Source organism: Necator americanus, chromosome II (assembly GCF_031761385.1).
Source record: "Necator americanus strain Aroian chromosome II, whole genome shotgun sequence".
Lineage (NCBI taxonomy): Eukaryota > Metazoa > Nematoda > Chromadorea > Rhabditida > Ancylostomatidae > Necator > Necator americanus.
The window spans coordinates 41,620,741-41,637,672 of NC_087372.1; the positions used below are offsets into that span (position 1 = coordinate 41,620,741).

Below are 16,932 nucleotides of genomic sequence, written 5' to 3' on the forward strand. Positions count from 1 at the left end.
TACATGACATAAAGACGGAACTGCAATACATTAACATAAGAGCTAGGTCAAATCTGAGTCAATAAACACTAAGACTTTAAGCATTGGTTTTCGAGTTCACTTATTTTGTATCTTCTTAGAGGACATATGACATATACGCCAAACTTACTAAGAGAAAAGAATAAGATAGAGCGTTCAGAAATAAGGACACCGCTGAATGCCCCTCCCTAACTACATTTACCCCAAGAGTTTTTTACTTATATGAGGCATTTTTTTACATACTAACCTTCTTTTCAGGATGAGTACAGCAATGAGATGAGCGTGGTGGGTATTATTCCTAAAGGCGGTGAAGCTGAGAACTATGTTGTTGGGGAGCAATTCAGAGTATGTCTGGACACGAAGGTTAGATTTTGCGTATTCCTTATTTTGTTCTCATTGTTACAACTATTATTATTATTATTGGCAAAGTTGAAGTGTGATTTTTGTTTTCAACCTGTTTGCTCTTGCAAAGTCTACGGAAATTTAGGTCACCTATATCTCTCGGTACTATCGTCACGTCTTTGTTCTAGACCTCAGTCCTTCGACAATAGTTGCAGTGAGTAGATCTAAAAGAGGCCTTTTCCCCGAATTTTGTCATTTCTTTGCTTCCTTTTTAGGATGAGGAGAGTAGCTGTTGCCTCCACACGAAACTTTTAGAATGTCTTCGACTCAGCATGGCTTCAGTAGGCAAGAGCGTAAGTATTTGACCTGATTGATCTCCCTAAATGTATTTTTATAAGAAGAAATTTTAATTAGATTAGTGGTGTAAGGCTCGACATCTCAGTATATTAGCTTCTCATCGCGATCCTTCTTTTAATGGCCCACCTTTGGTTTTAAAAAATGTGCGGTTGGAGAGACAATTCTTCTAGTCTCTCTCCATGTGGTAGGTCTAAAAAAATCACTTTTAGTATATTTAGTGCGTAATACGAGAATTTTTGTTTAAAGTATCATTTCGGTGACGAATATAACGGTTATAGTGGAACTTAAAGGCAGCATACCACGAATCTGACGTAGCGAGGGAAACCGCTGGACAAGTTAGAGAAGGGGTTGCAGATTGCGGGATCAAGGGTGGTTCCGCTCATTCCTCTTTAATCGTCTTTAATCGTCGTAGCAAACAGCGTGGGAGACGACGTTTTTAAGACGATTTCAGTTGTTGCGCGCTACCATCGTGCATGCGTAGCATCCAGCTGCGCAACGGTCGAAGATCACTGATTTCTTCTCAGCGGCCCATTCAGGTAAAATTAATGAATAGGCTGCTAAGGAAAGCGGAACGCATGCATAGAGGCGCGTTCTAATGTTGCTCATAGGGACTAAAGCGGTTCCCACGCCGTTTTTTTTTAGGACGATTAAGGAGAGATGAGCGGAACTAGCCCTGATCTCGCAATTTACAACCTCATCTCTGGCTTCCCCCGCGTATTCGCTCACCACGTGAAATTTGTGATTTACTGTCTTTAAAGAGGAATTATTTGACTGAGAACGGACATTTGAGCAGCTACCGTAGTATCCCTTCAGATTTTATGCTTTTACAATTCGCAGAATCTCTTCACAGATTATCCATTGGATTACATGCTTTCTGAGCGCAAATATAACACTCGCTCTCTAGGCAATATCATTGCTGGACAGTCGCTACAGTATTGTTAGTAACAGTATTTTTTTTGCTAACGCTTGGGACCCCGCGGAGTTTTGCTTTCTTTTTTTATGTGAAGAAGAGTTTCACGACGTCTACGTCTTTGAAAGAGATCCTTCTCTACAATTATTCTAATATGGCTGTGGTTGTATTTCCCTCTATATTTCTCGGTATCTTCTAAAGCCTTGTCCCACCCTGGTATGAGAAATTTCGTTTGTACAGTCCAGAAAATTTACCTGTGGGGGCCTGGTTTCAAATCGCTCTAATGGTTTTGATGTGATTTGGTATTTTCCTTTTTTTAAATAAAACGATTTGGAAGAACTCATAATAGATAAATTTCCGGAGCTAGTTGCCGTACGTTTTGAAAAATCTCAGGTTTTGTCTTGGGGTGTTGATTTGCAACCAGGAATAGAGTTTTGTGCCGTCCCGCTCTTCTCTGCGGCTGCAATACTTGTGCGTATAAATACACAATTGAATAGAGGTTAGGTTGTGGTACAAAACGTATTTGGCGTCAATGGATTGCAGACCCAACGTTTCTCATTAGATGAAGCTGAGGTAATATGATGCAATAGGGATCGATTGTTGTCATTCAGTTAGTTGTTACAAGTGCGTACGAAATCGCATACAGCTCAATACTAACGGACTAATTTTCTTCGCTAATACTTGAAGGGAGAAATAAGTACGTTTGTTCACTGTTATGATAGAGGAGAAGCACGACTATTGCTGTTGACGGTGATATGCGCGTTGTGCCGTTGAAATCCTAGTTTATATAGAAAAATTAACGGGATGTTGTCTACTAGACGTCGTAGGATTGATCTTGCAAACTTTATTCGCTACTGAAACAGTTCAGTTTTTCAGTGCTGAGGAATGTTAATTTGTGTGTTGCAGTTTACTATACCTGGGACTCGTCGCAACTTTTGTCCACAAGTTTATGTTAGTGTTTGCGTTTTCATTCCTTTCCTTGCCTTCGAGCAGGATTTGGTAAGTACTTTCTTGTTTTTAGTTCGTAAAGTTCTTCCTTCAATTGAAAGCGTTAAATATCATGTAATTGACGATTCTGAGATTTCATCAGGAAAAAAGTGGATCAGTGGTGTGGATTACGAGTATGAGCGTGACCACGCTCAATTCTTCCTGCCCATCTTGAAAAAAAAACGGAATGGGAAACGACCTTTGTGGACTCTTTTTTCATGGAGGCACTTTATAACGGCACTTTTGTACAGGCTCAGGTTCTTTCAGCAGTCTATTCAATACTTTCACTTGAATAGGCTAGGAGGAAACACTATTGACTGTCGTCCGCTCACGAGTGGGGTGCATATAAAGGGGTGGTGCGTTATAACGTATATCGTTGCCTGAAAAAAAACATGAAAGGAATGGCTCTGTCGCCATTTTTCGGAAAGAGAAAGGGGAATTGAGCGTGGTCATTGCCATAGTCGTAATCTGCACCCCTTATATCTGTTTCTTACTGAAGAGATGCCAACAACGGCAATTTCAGGGTATACAGTCTTTAAGAAAACTTAAAAGTTCCAATTGTGGTTGAAACAGCATTTCTTCACAGTCTTTGAAATTTTAAGTGAATGGCAATAGGCAATAAAGATTGTTTGTGCATGTCACAGAATTGAAAACAAAAACTAAAAAGAACCAGAACTGAATTTTAATCTTGAACATTATGCTATATTTGTACATTTGAAATTCGGATTTTTTCGCATTTTTCTTTGCTTTGGATTACTACGATTACCGTGATCATAGTCACATTATTTCTTAGTTAGTCTTCCATAATACAGTGTTTGTCGGAGATGTAAAAAAGACACGGTGTGAGAATGCTCATCCATGGGTCAGCAAGCAGTGTTCGTTTTCGAGCCATTAACGATGATATGCCCATTAACTGTTGCTTTCCGAATGGCAGATTGTAGTGATTCTCGAAGCTGCTCGCTGAGCACGTTTCAGTAGCAGTTCTGCATTACGGAGTGTTTAAATCATCATCCACGAATCTGCGGTGGTATGGATTTCAGGCGGGTAATACCTCCTACGGTGTCGTAGATGAGGGTGATTTCGTTCATCTCTCCCTGTATCAATGTAAACGTTGACACCGGAACGCTGTTTTTTTTTACAACATCCTCTATTGCAGCTTGCCACCCTTGCGCCTCCCGCCTGCGATTAGTTGAGAAAACCCAATTCGACGGAATGAATGGAATCCCGGAATGCTGTTTCTTATGACGGCTTCTGTTGCGCATTGCATTCCATTCCGTTGCATTCCGGGATCGTCCGTTTCCAGTGATACAGGGGAAATTGGACGGAATCACCCTCTTCCTCACGACTCCGCATAGGCATAACCCATAACACCTGAAACCCCTCCCACCCGAGATTCGTGGGGTGATGCCTTTAACTGATCATACACGCGGTGAATAGTCCTATGATATTCGAACTAGTTTTGCGGCGCTAACGTTTCTTGATCATGGCACGAAGAGTTCCAATTGGGTGTTCATATTAACCGCATGAGCATTAGAATGTGTTTCTTGTGTGAATGTGATGCATTGCGATTGGTGGTTGGGAAGATTGAAACATTTATCCTTTTTCGGATTGTGTTGTGATTGTGACATCACAATACAGCAGTCCATCCAGAACATCAGATACGTACCAGAAGCACTCGCAGTCGGCGTGAAACGTTTTGTAACATGCCGACGCGACCAGTCAAGGATTGGGACTGAGCTCTTTCTACAGTATGCGTAAAACTCTCGGACCTCTTTCTTTTTTACTTTTTTATGTTTTTCATAATTCTCCGAATAATAGCAGATATTGAATAGTCTTAGTGAAGTTGTTTTCCATTAATTCTATCATTTGCTCTTATGATGCGGCTATGATCTCAGTTTGTAGGATGTAGTTTCTCTCCCCTCTTCGCGCACGTTTTTAATCTTTCGTAGTCGTCATATAGGGTGGACCCATTTTTGCCAGTTCAGAAGATCATGATTCCAGGGCATCTCCTCAATGACTTTAGTTTGCAACAGTATGCAGGAATTGGATTTGTGCCTTTTTTTGTCGCGTAAATGTGCATAACTGGCTTCCTTTTTGGCCTAATTTTCAGACTTTTCCATGTGCTCCATGTGGGTTCCCCTTATGCTGTAGGAGGAATTCTTCGCGCCCCCTCCGCAAAATTACCGAGGAACCGAGGGCATGACAAGACACGAATGAACAAACTCACGCTCTATCTATGTTTTATCTTCTGCGAAATTAGTGCTGAAATACGACGCTCTTCTGCGAGTCCAACTATAGTCGGGTCAAAACGACATGAAGCACGAAAGTGGTTACACAAGCGGTCGCGCTGGAGCAAAGCCGTTTTTAGCCGCTCGCAGCGTCGTGCGAGAGGTCTGCTTGGCAATTTGCCGAGATGGCGCGAAGTGACGTCATTCGATTACTAATTTTGAACCCAATTTCAAAAGCAGAACATGAACAAAAACAAAACAATAACGTAAGAACAATACAGATACGATATAGATCTACATAATAAAAGCAAATACAGCAAACATAACAGCAATGTACGAAAACGAAGATTAGAAGACTGAAAAAACTAGAAAGTATAACAAAAAAAGAAAGCAAACAAAAAATTGCGGCCAATATCGATCTGGATGACTTTAATGATGATGATGACGCTGCGAGCGGTTAAAAACCGCTCAGCGCGACCTCTCGTGTATCTACACTCTTGCTTCATGTCGTTTTAGCCCGACTACGCTTAATTGTGTCCTGCTAATAAATAAACCAAGGGTTAACCATTTGTTCAGGTACTTGTACAAGGAGTCTTGCTAACCGAAAGTAGCATCAATATAATTCTGAACACAGTTACTCAGAAGTTTAACGAATTACTTAACAGTTTGTATGACTACTCTAAATCCATACTGCAGAAATGGGGAGGATTAAAGCGAAGGCACAGAGTTAGTCTTTTTTTTTTGTTCTTCACTTTTTTACACCTAATCCTAACTTCTTATTACATTCATCTGTAGAATTTGTGTAGTGTTGTTGCTATTTCCAGAATAAGTTTGACTCTACTTGTGGCGACGTTGAATGTGTGGGAGAATATGAGACTGCCAGAACTTTATCTGTGTGTACCGACGGATCGCCCAGTAAGGTAAAAACTGTTTCTGCTCACCTTCCTTTTTCTACAGTATTTTTACTGCATTCAACATGACTGCCTTTTGTTTGGTATTAGAGACGTTCATATTGAATACACGTCACATTTCCGCTGACCTTTGTCGTAATTGTTTTACTTATCTGGTGAACTTGGCTTGTACATAGCTTTGTTCGTCACTGCTTGTATTTCTCTTTTCCGAATTTGAACGTTTCTTGAATAATTTTACGTTAATGCTACATTTTGTCTTCCGTTAAACTCACAATGCTTTCTCAAGGACTCCGGCTATGTTGTCTCGAGGTTTACACCATCGCGTGCTCGCAACATCAACATCATGGATTATGTGAAAGGAGTGTGGTGCGTAAGAAGAAATGAACAGCTTCCAACAAAAAGAGCTCTCCTTACGTGAGCACGTAAGGAGAGCTCGTTTTGTGTGCTTGGTTTGTCGTTAGCTTTCCTACGAACATTATGCAACGTAATAAATTGCCATGGAAGGCTGCTGAAGCATAAAGCTGAATTCCGTAAGTGCTATTTTTTAGTACATTTACATATACAAGTTTCATTCTCAGAAAGGGAAGTAATGGAAAAATTTTGTACTGGAATAATTGCTATAGTCTACGATATCGTCACACATCATCACACTTTTCGAATATTGTCATTTCCTTTTTCTTTGTGTTTTTGGTGTACGAGCTTGTGTCATTTCACTGTAGGGTTGAAGAGTATTCCGCTGCCTTTTTTCAACATTAACAACGCACATAGAAATAAAAATTATTGGCGAGGTCCTGTATGCTATTTGGTAGAATTTCGTAATACATAATAGTAGATAGTGATATTTTGGTTTTATAAACGATTTTTTGTTGACTTATCCTTTTTACGCATGAAATGATGTTTCAAGCGGCGAAACGTGGTATTTCTTGACATCGGCTTTTTTATTTCATCGAAATGATAAGGTTGCTCAGGCGGCTGATCGAGTGATTTGTGTTCTGCATAGATGTCATGGGGCATGAAGAACATAAAATGAACCAGAAAGGACATGAAAATTTTTAGAAAAGCCCAAAAAGGGGAAAAAAATTAGAATGAGACATCGAAACAACTACTGAGCCATGGGAGTGAGCCTTTGGAAATGGTGGGTGGAACCACGGTGATAATGATTGATTTGTTGTAGGTTATTTGTTTAAAGGAACTAAATCTAAGATTTTGTAGAGCGATAAACTTTTTTTTTAAAGTGAGTCTCTGTTTAACAGTAGTTCTAATTTTGATATCTGTCCTCTATAAAAGCTACAAATCTTACTTTTGAGGTTCGTTGCTAATTGTAATAATTTCAGGACTGTGAGCAGTGCTGCAGAAGATGAAAGCAACACAAGGAACCCACTCTGCGACGGATATATTCACCCGGAATGGGCGTTAATATTTATGTTGCGACTAGGCCTCATTGCTGTGCAAATGATGCCTGAAAATACCCAATCTAGCAAGTTGTTTTAACATTTCGTTTTTTATATATTTGGACTATTTATCTTTTATTCTTAGACATTATTGTGATCACGGATGCCGTGTGTGGTATGCCAGACGCACATGCACTGCAACAGCTTTTGAGTCAGCTAAGAAGTTACACTGTGTCCTGTTCTTTTATACAAGTGAGGGCTGTACATTTTTAACGGTAACCTTCATTGGCCAGTGAAGCAAAGAGTGTTGGCTCTGATCAGTTGTTTTGAAGGAGTTTTGTAGCTAGCATTGACACATTTAGGTTCTTCTAAAGATGTTTTCACGAGATCGAGATTTACGCCATTGCAGGAAGAACCATAATTTATTCAGTTATTGTCCGTGGAATGTCGGATCCAACTGTTTTAGCCGTCTAGCGTCCTTTCAGCGTCCTAAAATATCGCGCGTTACTATCGATCGAAGGGTCTTTTGAATAATCAAACGAATAAGTTTTCGGATGGTACACTAGTATGAACACCTGATTACCCCAACAAGTACCTGCGAGTCGAGCATTCAACACCCTGAAGGTGCAGCATTTTGTTTTTAAGTATTTCAAACTTGATTGTTTTTTATTTATTTGTTTGGTACTTCAAGAGTTTAGAAATATTGACTGAAATGTTTGGTCATGTCCTCTTTAACTTCGTTATTTCTAATTTTTTTCGGCTGAGTTAAAATCATGCAAGAGCCACTGTTACATTGAAGATGATGAACCTCTTAAATCGTACAATTTAAGCAGCCACCGACTGACCAGCTGCGATGTCAGACTGGTCAGCAGTTGCTGCTGGCTGCTTAAAGTGTCTGAGATCCTGGGTGCTGGTTTTTTTTTACATATTTTAAGTTCGAAAGGTTTTCTTGCAGTTACAAGGAAGATCTCGCAGTGAAGCTTGCTTTGGCCATGTTCCTTCATGTGAACTTTTTCATTTCTTGGCAATGGCTACCTTCGGTGTCTATATACCTAATTGTCGGTGCTCCATTGGTGTCGACATGAATAACATTCATGAGCCACTGGTTTGTTCGGATGCAGAGGAAGAAGTAGATTTGGAGGAGTTCAAACCACTGAATCCGTTCCACAGGTCTAAATTTTGGCGCTGTTCCAAAAATATCAAGAGCTATTTGCTTACCATTTTTTGATACCATACATGGTATCAAAAAATGGTAAGCATGGTACCACATATACTACATGGTACCATTTTTTGAATGGTGCTTTATTTTGTATATATTTATATTTTGTAGAAACCAGTGTGAATTTTAGGGTTATATGGGATGACAAATTAAGAATGAAAAAAATTCCAGGGCACTTCTTTGTTGGTGCTTCCAGAATGCACTACAGGACAACGTTCATATTACAAACCTTGTGAATGAGATCAACGCCGAATTCGCACTACTTTATAAGAAGTAAATGTTTTTGTGTAGTTTCACTTCTCACAGTATGTCCTTAAACGCTTCATCTAGTGATGTGGTAAGGCATCGCTATATTCGCTCGATCTATCGAAGTGCGCTGCATGAGATTCTTTACATCCGTTTGCGAGAAGGTTTTACACTGAAGCAAGGTGGGTCCGCAAGTGTTATTTGCTCTAATAGTCCTGAGATCTAACAGTGATAAGGCTACTTTGCGTAGTCTACTCTTGATTTTTTGATTCCAAACGTCGGTCTAGTTTCTTCATCTATCAACTTCTAAGTTATCCTTGATCCCCTAGTGTCTTTTGTAGTCTTAGTGTTTAGTTCCCTCTTCCTTTGACTTATAATTCTGCGTACATGCTGCTTTCTCTGGGCGGTTGTAGTGGAGTAGTATAGTTGGGTTGAAATCTCTGGAGCCTGGTGTACTTGCGTAGGCCGCTGCGCCGGAAGCGTCACGTTGGAGCTAGCAGGTGCTGTCAAGATGGGACCCTCCACTCATCTCCACATTTTTATTGGATAGTCTTGCCCGCAACTGCACCAAGTCATTTTGATCCGACTATTAGAAATTCTTCCGCGACTGCATGGTCGACATGACACAAATAGAACTAAACCTTATTCGCTTTGGTTTCCGAAAATTGGTACCAGACTTGTCTGGCTGAAAAAAAATGCCCTGGCTTGACATATCGCTTGCCCAAGTGATTATTGCATGGGTTCATTGTATACGCTTTCATACGCAAAATTCATACGATTTTGATTTGAAGTCGAGCGGCATATCCAAAAAATTGGACAACACTAAGCACTTCGTTCTTTATTATTGTCACTAATTCTCAGTCATTATCCTCTAGGACCACCAGCTTTGTGTTTGTCTTCATTGTTCTCGGTTTTGATATGATGAGCGTTTTCAGTGAGGCTGTACCAAAATGACACAAAAATTGTAATCGTTTTGAGTATGCCATTTCGTCCGCTAGTTTTTATTGACTACACCATAATTGCGAAGTGGCCATCCGACAAAATGACCAGGTGCGCCGTTGGTGTGATTTCCTTCATTCTGTTTTTGTGTAGCCGAGAAAAAAGCTATTGCTTAGGGAAGACGTGACTGTGGACTTAGTAATACAAGCTCCTTACCATGAACTCAAGGACCTGCTTTCCGAGGGGCAGTTTCCCAATACTGTAAGGCAAAAGCTTGTGAAGTCTTTGAGGAATCTAATAGACGAGTGGGTTTCATTGATTTCGTGCTTTTTTTTATTTTGCTTGTGTTTCCCTTTCTCTCCATTTTTTCGTTCCTTATGTTTGTTTTTGCAATATCCAAATTTCTTTTTAATCACGGTAATTTTGAATCAACGACATCACTTGATAAATCCTCTATGTAATTTCAAAGGACCTGCTTTCCGAGGAGTAGTTGGAGAAGTTACATAAAATAAGTCTTGTGAAGAACTATAAAGCAGTTTTCGAAGGCGTTTATCGCAAAAAATTTTTCGTGATTAACATAACCTTTTTGTCACCATCTCTCGATTCTATTAAAGGCATCATCCCACGAATCTGAGGTGGTACGGATTTCAGGTGGAGTATTTGCATATGGGATCATAGATTATGGAGAGGTGGGTGATTCCGTCCATTTCTTCCTAATTGGGGTAAAAAACTGCCCGAAAGATACGGCTTCGAGCGTTCTTGCGCGCTATTTTCTACAAAGCGCGCCAGCCGTCTGTTCACGACGCATTTTTCGGGCCGTTTTTTATGCCAATTAGCAAGAAATGGACGGAATCATCCACCTCTCCATAATCTACGATCTCTTATGCCTATACTCCACTGAAATCCGTACCACCTCAGATTCGTGGGGTGACGCCTTTAAACCATGCGTTCGTGTGTTCTAAAACGATCTATCACGTATGCAATATCCAATGTATGTTGGATCTGTAATGATACCTTTACATGGACTTACCTCTTCATCTATGGATTTTCGTACGGTGCGTTTCCGCGGACACAGACTATTGTGCACGTCGGTGAAAAATCTGCAGCAGACTAGCAAGGACCATTCTAGGTTTGGGAAACAATTCTCGTTGGAGATGTTACGACTTATTGAAGAAGAACTCTTATTCATGAGGAAGACAGCGTCAGTATTTATTGCCAAAAGTAAATGAAGAAAATAAGGAGGGGTGCAAAGAAGGCGGTCTAAAATCGCCTTGTAAAAATAGAGTTAGTTGAATCCATTCCGGAAGAAAAATAGCCGTAAATTCTGAGAAGCAAAGAGTTAGGTGTAGAGAAAATGCAGAAACTATGGGCAACATTAGCGGCTCCCAGCCCTTGGTCAAAACTCGTGATAGTAATGTCCATTAATAACGCCCGTTTACATTCTCTATAGGCCCATAAATGGATAAGCATTAACATAGAAGGTGGCTATGTGATTTTTTTTTATTTCGCCGAGTCCAGAGCAGCGTTTGTACAGCAATTTCGGGAAGAATTAGACTGCAGGGTCGAATAATGTATGGTAGAGTAGCGACGGTCGATAAATGGTGATTCATTGGGAATATAATTTTTTGGCTGATGTTGTCCTGGAGGTAGACGAAATATACGGAGAGAACTCTACGGCTGACCGTAATCCTAATAATTTTTTATAATCAGTTTGGTGATTAAAAACCCATTAAAATGCGATTTAATTTTATTAACCAATAAATTTGTTAGCTAGAAGTAGGCCCTATTGCAAGCCTGTACAAGTGCCAGCTTTGGTAACGAGTATCAGAATCGTCTAACCGTCCATGTAGATTTGGACTTGCATTACTTTTCGTTACTAAAAATTGAAAATTTCTTACAGCATTTTGGAGGCTGATCGAGTACTGTTGCATATCCATGCATTTAACTCGGATCCAGTGTTCTATCAGATACCGCTGGGTGTTTCAAAAAAAATACCCATTTTCACCATAGAAGAGAAGACGCAGGAAATGAATGTTTTTACAGGGTGAGTTGTTAATAATAGCTTTACAAATGAATATAAATATCTCTATTTCAGTGCTCAGGAAGAAAATGCAAAAACATTTGTCGGTTTTTGGAGCTCGCTATGTCAGCTTAGCGAAAAGTCCTGGTTGGTTTTCTTATATGAATTGCTCTTGGCTCACGCTTTTTAAAATGTTTCTGAGTGTTATGCGAACATTGTAGTTTTGTTTCATTACTACTCCTGTTCTTTTTTCTTCTTTGTTTGTCTCGGTGTGTAAGTTTTTCTTACAAGGAAGTCGGTCAGGTTAGCACCTGATTCAGAGATGAGCCCATAACCATGGCAAAACTTATTTTTAGTACACATGTAGAGCGTGGGAGCTAGCTGCTCACATGAGGTCTGAATAGGAAAAGAAGGATATAAAAGTGAGCTGAGAGACGCAGTTTAGTTTAGTATGACGCGTATAACCGAAAACATAACGAGTGGCGCTGGCAGGCAAGTGGACAGCTTGCTCTGCTCAGATGCTTAAGCCTCTTGGTTAGGCCACTTCATGTTTTCTTTTTTGTGTTTCTCCCTTCTACGTCTTTTTTTTTTGCTTTGTTCAACAGTGTTCAAATATTGCACTGTGAGACTCTGTCAGGCACGAAGCCTAACTATCGTGAAAAAGAAATGGAGAAATCATCGCGCATATGCTGTTGAATATCCAAAAGCGAGAAATGAAATGGAATTTAAAGTTTGCGTCCGTTGGATGTAATAGGTAATACCAACGTACTGGAGTAGGAATGAACAAAAATCAGAGGACGGTTATGCGAGGGAACAAATGCATGAAAGATCAAACGCTGTCTAGTTTTCTGGAAGTCAAACGAGATGAATAAAGATGATGGTCAGTTATTATTGTACTTTTTCGAAAAGAATTGAAATATGTTCATAAACTTCACGTCGAGTGGTTAGTGTAGCATTTTTAGTATCATATACTTTCATTTATTTCACCATAAGCTTGATTTATGTGCATATTTTAAAATTTAGTACTTACTTAGACTTTTATAAAGCTGTCTTTACTGACAACATCGCTTCTATTCGTTTTTCTTTTTTTGCTCGCAGTCATTATCCAAGAAGTTCGTAACCTTCATGAGTAACATTGGCGAGCTCCTTGTGTCATATGCATCTGAGCTAGCTTTATGTTGATCCATTTCTGCTGCGGACTCATCAGTGCATCTTGTTTGTGCTCTTTCTCTGAGGTCTTGTGCATCTTTTGGAATATACTCTATCATTCTTTTGGCCTCTGTTCTATTATGTTCTCAATGTGGCCGAGGCATCTATCATCCTCTTTCAGCACATATTCCGCAGGGTCGCGAACACAGAGCATTTTTCTCACGTCGACACTTCCAAATCTGGGTACCTGTTGTGTGCCCAGGCCACATTTTAGAATGCACATTTCAAGCGCTCTACGTCCTTAGAAGTTGGAGCATCTTTCTTTTTTCAGGTCGTTCTTTGTGTTCACTTAATACCGGTGGAACATGTATGATGAAATCTTTATTATTAGGGGTCTTCAAATTCCTTTATCCACCCTCAGAGTAGACGTTTTTCGTGAACTTTTTAAGAGTACTTCTGGAGAGGAGAACGATGCCGTCCACGAAGTGAAGTCTTGAGAAGAATCTCTCTCCGAAATGCCCCTTCTCTTCCAAAGCAATGTATTGTATTATACAATGTAGTACAGTCGTGAGCAGCTTCAGTGACATCGTCTCGCGCTCGATATAGCATCGTCTTGTGGTGTTCTATTCCCAACTATGTTTAGGTGGTGGTGGTTGTACCATAATGCAACCTGTTTGTTCCTACGAAAAAGGTTTTTTTTTTTTCGTTTTTTAGACGTGTTGTCTTTTATCTCATTCCAGTTCCAGGACCCAATACAGTACATTTTCATCGTTATACACACGTTTTAAAGAGTATTTTCAGGCAAAAATGGGTTCATATGCACGCTGAGAGAATCATTTTGAGGAGTTCAAACCTACCGTTCAATATGTTTGGTGAAAAAAATGACATTAGGGTGAGGCTGTTCATGTAGAACACGTGCATACTCTCAGTCGTTTGCGTAAAATTGTTTTCCCATTTTTTTTCTCCAATTTTTGAGTATGCTTAGTCTTGTAAAAATATAGCAGTTTGTTTTAGATTGACTGCAAAGCCGCCGAGGACAAGTTGCATGATTTGCTCAGAGAACAGAGTTCTTTTTGTCTTGTGCAGCGTCAGACTTATGTGACATTTGTGTACGGGTACGTATCCATTTAATTTCTCTTTCTAGAATCATTCTTGATTTTTGTTTTGAAGAAAATTTAAAGAAGTATATAGGTGCTCAAGTAAATTGCGGCTGTTTTTCTGTTGTCTCATATGTTTCAGGAAGAGCAGCAGTGTTCCTATATACTTCTACATGGTGAAGGTCACTTTGGAACCACCATGCCTAGTTCTCCGTACGGCTTTCCTTGGCGGGATTAGCAGTACTGAAAGAAGAGATGTATCATTTGTTGTTTTATATCAAAAGCGGCACCTTTCACGTAAGAGTGTGTGTTTGAGGTGGTAGATGCACTCCGTCGTCGTCTTCTCGATCTCCGGCTTGTCATCGACGGAGTAGTGATTGTACAATTTCGTTCGTGAGTTTTCATATATTAGTACCGATTCAGGTAGGCTGTTTAGGAAGCTCTCTCGGTCATTCGACGACCACTGGAACGCATCATGATCAGATACCGGTCGATTCCTAAGGATCTGCAAACAATTGTCAGGGTGAAAGAGGAGGAATTGAATGAGGATCCTAAACTCTTAATACTGCACAATGCTGTAAGCAAGTATCTGGAATGTCGGTATGTGAATTCGGAATTCGTGTTGCTTGTGTTCACCTTAGGATTGCGTTTCCATTCTTGTGCTGATTTAACTTAGGCCTCAAATCGTTCACGACTTCGTGTAATCCAATCTAGGCGTCGCATCTGGAATCTTCCCCAACTGAATAATGCAAGCGATAGAACTATAAGATCTACTGCTGAGTACATACTCAGTGTACTAATGCAAAGACGGCTCCAGGAAGGTTTCCGCGTGGCATGGACTCACGAAGGAATTGTGGGATTCTGCCGACAAGTATTTACAGTTATTTTCTCTCCCATTCCATCAGCAATAACAGTTTAAAAAGGCACAGTCTTATTTTGGGAACGACTCTAAAATTGTGCTCACTGAGTGATGTCCATTCATTAAAAGATTTTGAAGTGTAATCCCTACATCTTTCAGGTAATCGTGCAATCTGGTCCAGCGCTGCAACAATACGTGATATTTCCGCCCACGAAGGCTGGTGTTGCGGTCTGCATCGATCGCGAAAGATTGCCTAGTTTATCAGAGTAAGTGGTTTCTCATTCTGGACTTTGTGAAGATAGTTTGCGAACTGTGCATCTTCCAATAGTTTGGATATCTAAGTCATGCACATAGTTTTATATACACGGAAATATACTAGTTGAGACTATATACAAGAATAAGGGATGCGAGTTACTGAGTTGTACACTTATAAAAGAAATAAGTTCGAAGCGCAAAGTATTTTTTAACTATGTGAAGTGAAGAAGAAGAAGTTGATACCAACTGGAGACTGAAACGCGCGTGAGTGCAATAGGAGGTGCAGTACTCCCCCAAGGTAAAAGTTGTATCTTTTATAACACATGTGAAACGTAGCAGTCACGTACATAGGTGAGTAGTACTTGAACGCCTTCGAAAGGGTTCTACAGCTATGACAGCTAAAAGTCCGTTCATATTCCCATTATCTGCATATTACGTGCCTTATGTGGTGGAGTGCTAATCACAGCCTTGAAAGTGTGCAGGTGATGAATGGATAACAAATATACTCGTTTACGTTTCGTTATGGTTGAAGAAAAGTCTTGAATAAAATATCCCTTTGTTTCAGCGTCTCATATTTTCGTTACAACGAGATGTAAATCAATGACAGGATGTCCTTCGTGACCAACGATATTTATTTAAAGGCATCACTCCACGAATTTGAGATGGTACGGATTTCAGGTGGAATATTCGTATACGGGATGGGAGACTATGGAGAAGGAGGTGATTCCGTCCATTTCTTCCTAATTGCCGCAAAAAACGGCCCGGAGGAGACGGCTTCAGGCGTTTTGGCGCACTATTTTCTACAGGGAGCTCGACTTGAGCGCGCCAGCCTTGTGCGGCGATGCATCTTCCGGGCCGTTTTTTACCGCAATTAGGAAGAAATGGACGGAATCACCCCCCTCTCCATAGTCTCCCATCCCGTATACGAATACTCCACCTGAAATCTGCACCACCGAGGAATCACAGGAGTCGCAAACTTTTGTTTTTTACATCATATCGATCTGCTGACAGTCGGTTATCGACATGGTCGATTTTGACTCATTTGTGTGGACGGTTTAAACAGCTGGTGTTTTTCACTTGCAGTTGTCATAATTTTTATAAGTGGCAAGAAAGTTTTGCGCTTCTTAAGGTAATCTATAGATTTTTATGATAATCTCTAGAGAGATTTCTGCTATTGTACTTTGTAATTTATCAATTCATCGTGTGATATTAAGTAGACCTGCTTCACGGATTTAGTATGCGTTTGAAAAATGCTGGTACCAGCACAAGTCTCGGTCGAATCAGGTAGCAGCCTGGTATAAAAGAAAGCACGAAATTGTTCATGTGCTCGTCTGACACAAATTCACACGAAATTTTGCACTAAAGAATCAAATGTACCTCAGACTTGGGCAAACGCACGGAGTTGCAAGATTGCATCACACAATAATTCAGTTTTGTAAGAGTGATTTTCGGCCGTGTTTCGTCCCTTAGCTCGATTTGGCGTTGTATGTTGGGTCGAACGATGGTGATATTCTAGTAATTTTAGTCCAAGTTTTTATTGGGAAATTGCAGGTTTCGTTTTGCATCATATCGATGTCATCATATCAATATCACAATTTTTACATATGATAGGAAACTTCTGAACTTCAGGATACCTTTATCCGGTTTGCACCTTTCATGTTCGTCACGATCAGAAATATTGTGAGGGGGGTCGTGAACGCTTCGTTACCGCAGATGCAAACAGTATTGCTGTAGCCGCTTATTGGGCGAATTTCACACCATCAACGATAAACGATTCAAATAGAGGGACGTTAATCTAGACTCGATTTTCGTGATATTCTTCGCGATTTCCCCGTCAACCAAGTCACCGTTTAACTTCGCTACGTCTAACCTTTTTTTTTTTTTTGAGAGCGAGAGGGAGCTAGATTCCAACTTTGGCACAGTTTACTTTTTGCGCCGGCTTGGATGTATTTCGCAGCAGGTGAAAGGAGGGATTTTCAGCAGTGCTATCACTTGGAAGATCAT

The 16,932-nt window shown here is 40.2% G+C and overlaps 1 protein-coding gene across 1 annotated transcript in view; it reads left to right on the forward strand.

Moving 5' to 3' along the window:
- The window catches only part of RB195_021011 (uncharacterized protein), a gene marked incomplete at both ends in the record, with an annotated part of 75,662 nt that overhangs the window by 659 nt on the left and 58,071 nt on the right, over window positions 1-16,932 (forward strand). Inside the window, 23 exons of the mRNA XM_064189630.1 lie at window positions 277-381; window positions 506-574; window positions 636-713; window positions 2,534-2,626; window positions 5,419-5,568; window positions 5,667-5,762; window positions 6,040-6,119; window positions 7,088-7,230; window positions 7,290-7,396; window positions 8,100-8,314; window positions 8,535-8,636; window positions 8,694-8,791; window positions 9,545-9,659; window positions 9,725-9,853; window positions 11,449-11,592; window positions 11,644-11,715; window positions 13,519-13,609; window positions 13,732-13,832; window positions 13,957-14,071; window positions 14,131-14,193; window positions 14,251-14,414; window positions 14,529-14,685; window positions 14,833-14,939. Of these exons, the coding sequence (XP_064045511.1) occupies window positions 277-381; window positions 506-574; window positions 636-713; window positions 2,534-2,626; window positions 5,419-5,568; window positions 5,667-5,762; window positions 6,040-6,119; window positions 7,088-7,230; window positions 7,290-7,396; window positions 8,100-8,314; window positions 8,535-8,636; window positions 8,694-8,791; window positions 9,545-9,659; window positions 9,725-9,853; window positions 11,449-11,592; window positions 11,644-11,715; window positions 13,519-13,609; window positions 13,732-13,832; window positions 13,957-14,071; window positions 14,131-14,193; window positions 14,251-14,414; window positions 14,529-14,685; window positions 14,833-14,939 (2,594 nt within the window). The remainder of the gene's footprint in view (window positions 1-276; window positions 382-505; window positions 575-635; window positions 714-2,533; window positions 2,627-5,418; window positions 5,569-5,666; window positions 5,763-6,039; window positions 6,120-7,087; window positions 7,231-7,289; window positions 7,397-8,099; window positions 8,315-8,534; window positions 8,637-8,693; window positions 8,792-9,544; window positions 9,660-9,724; window positions 9,854-11,448; window positions 11,593-11,643; window positions 11,716-13,518; window positions 13,610-13,731; window positions 13,833-13,956; window positions 14,072-14,130; window positions 14,194-14,250; window positions 14,415-14,528; window positions 14,686-14,832; window positions 14,940-16,932) is intronic.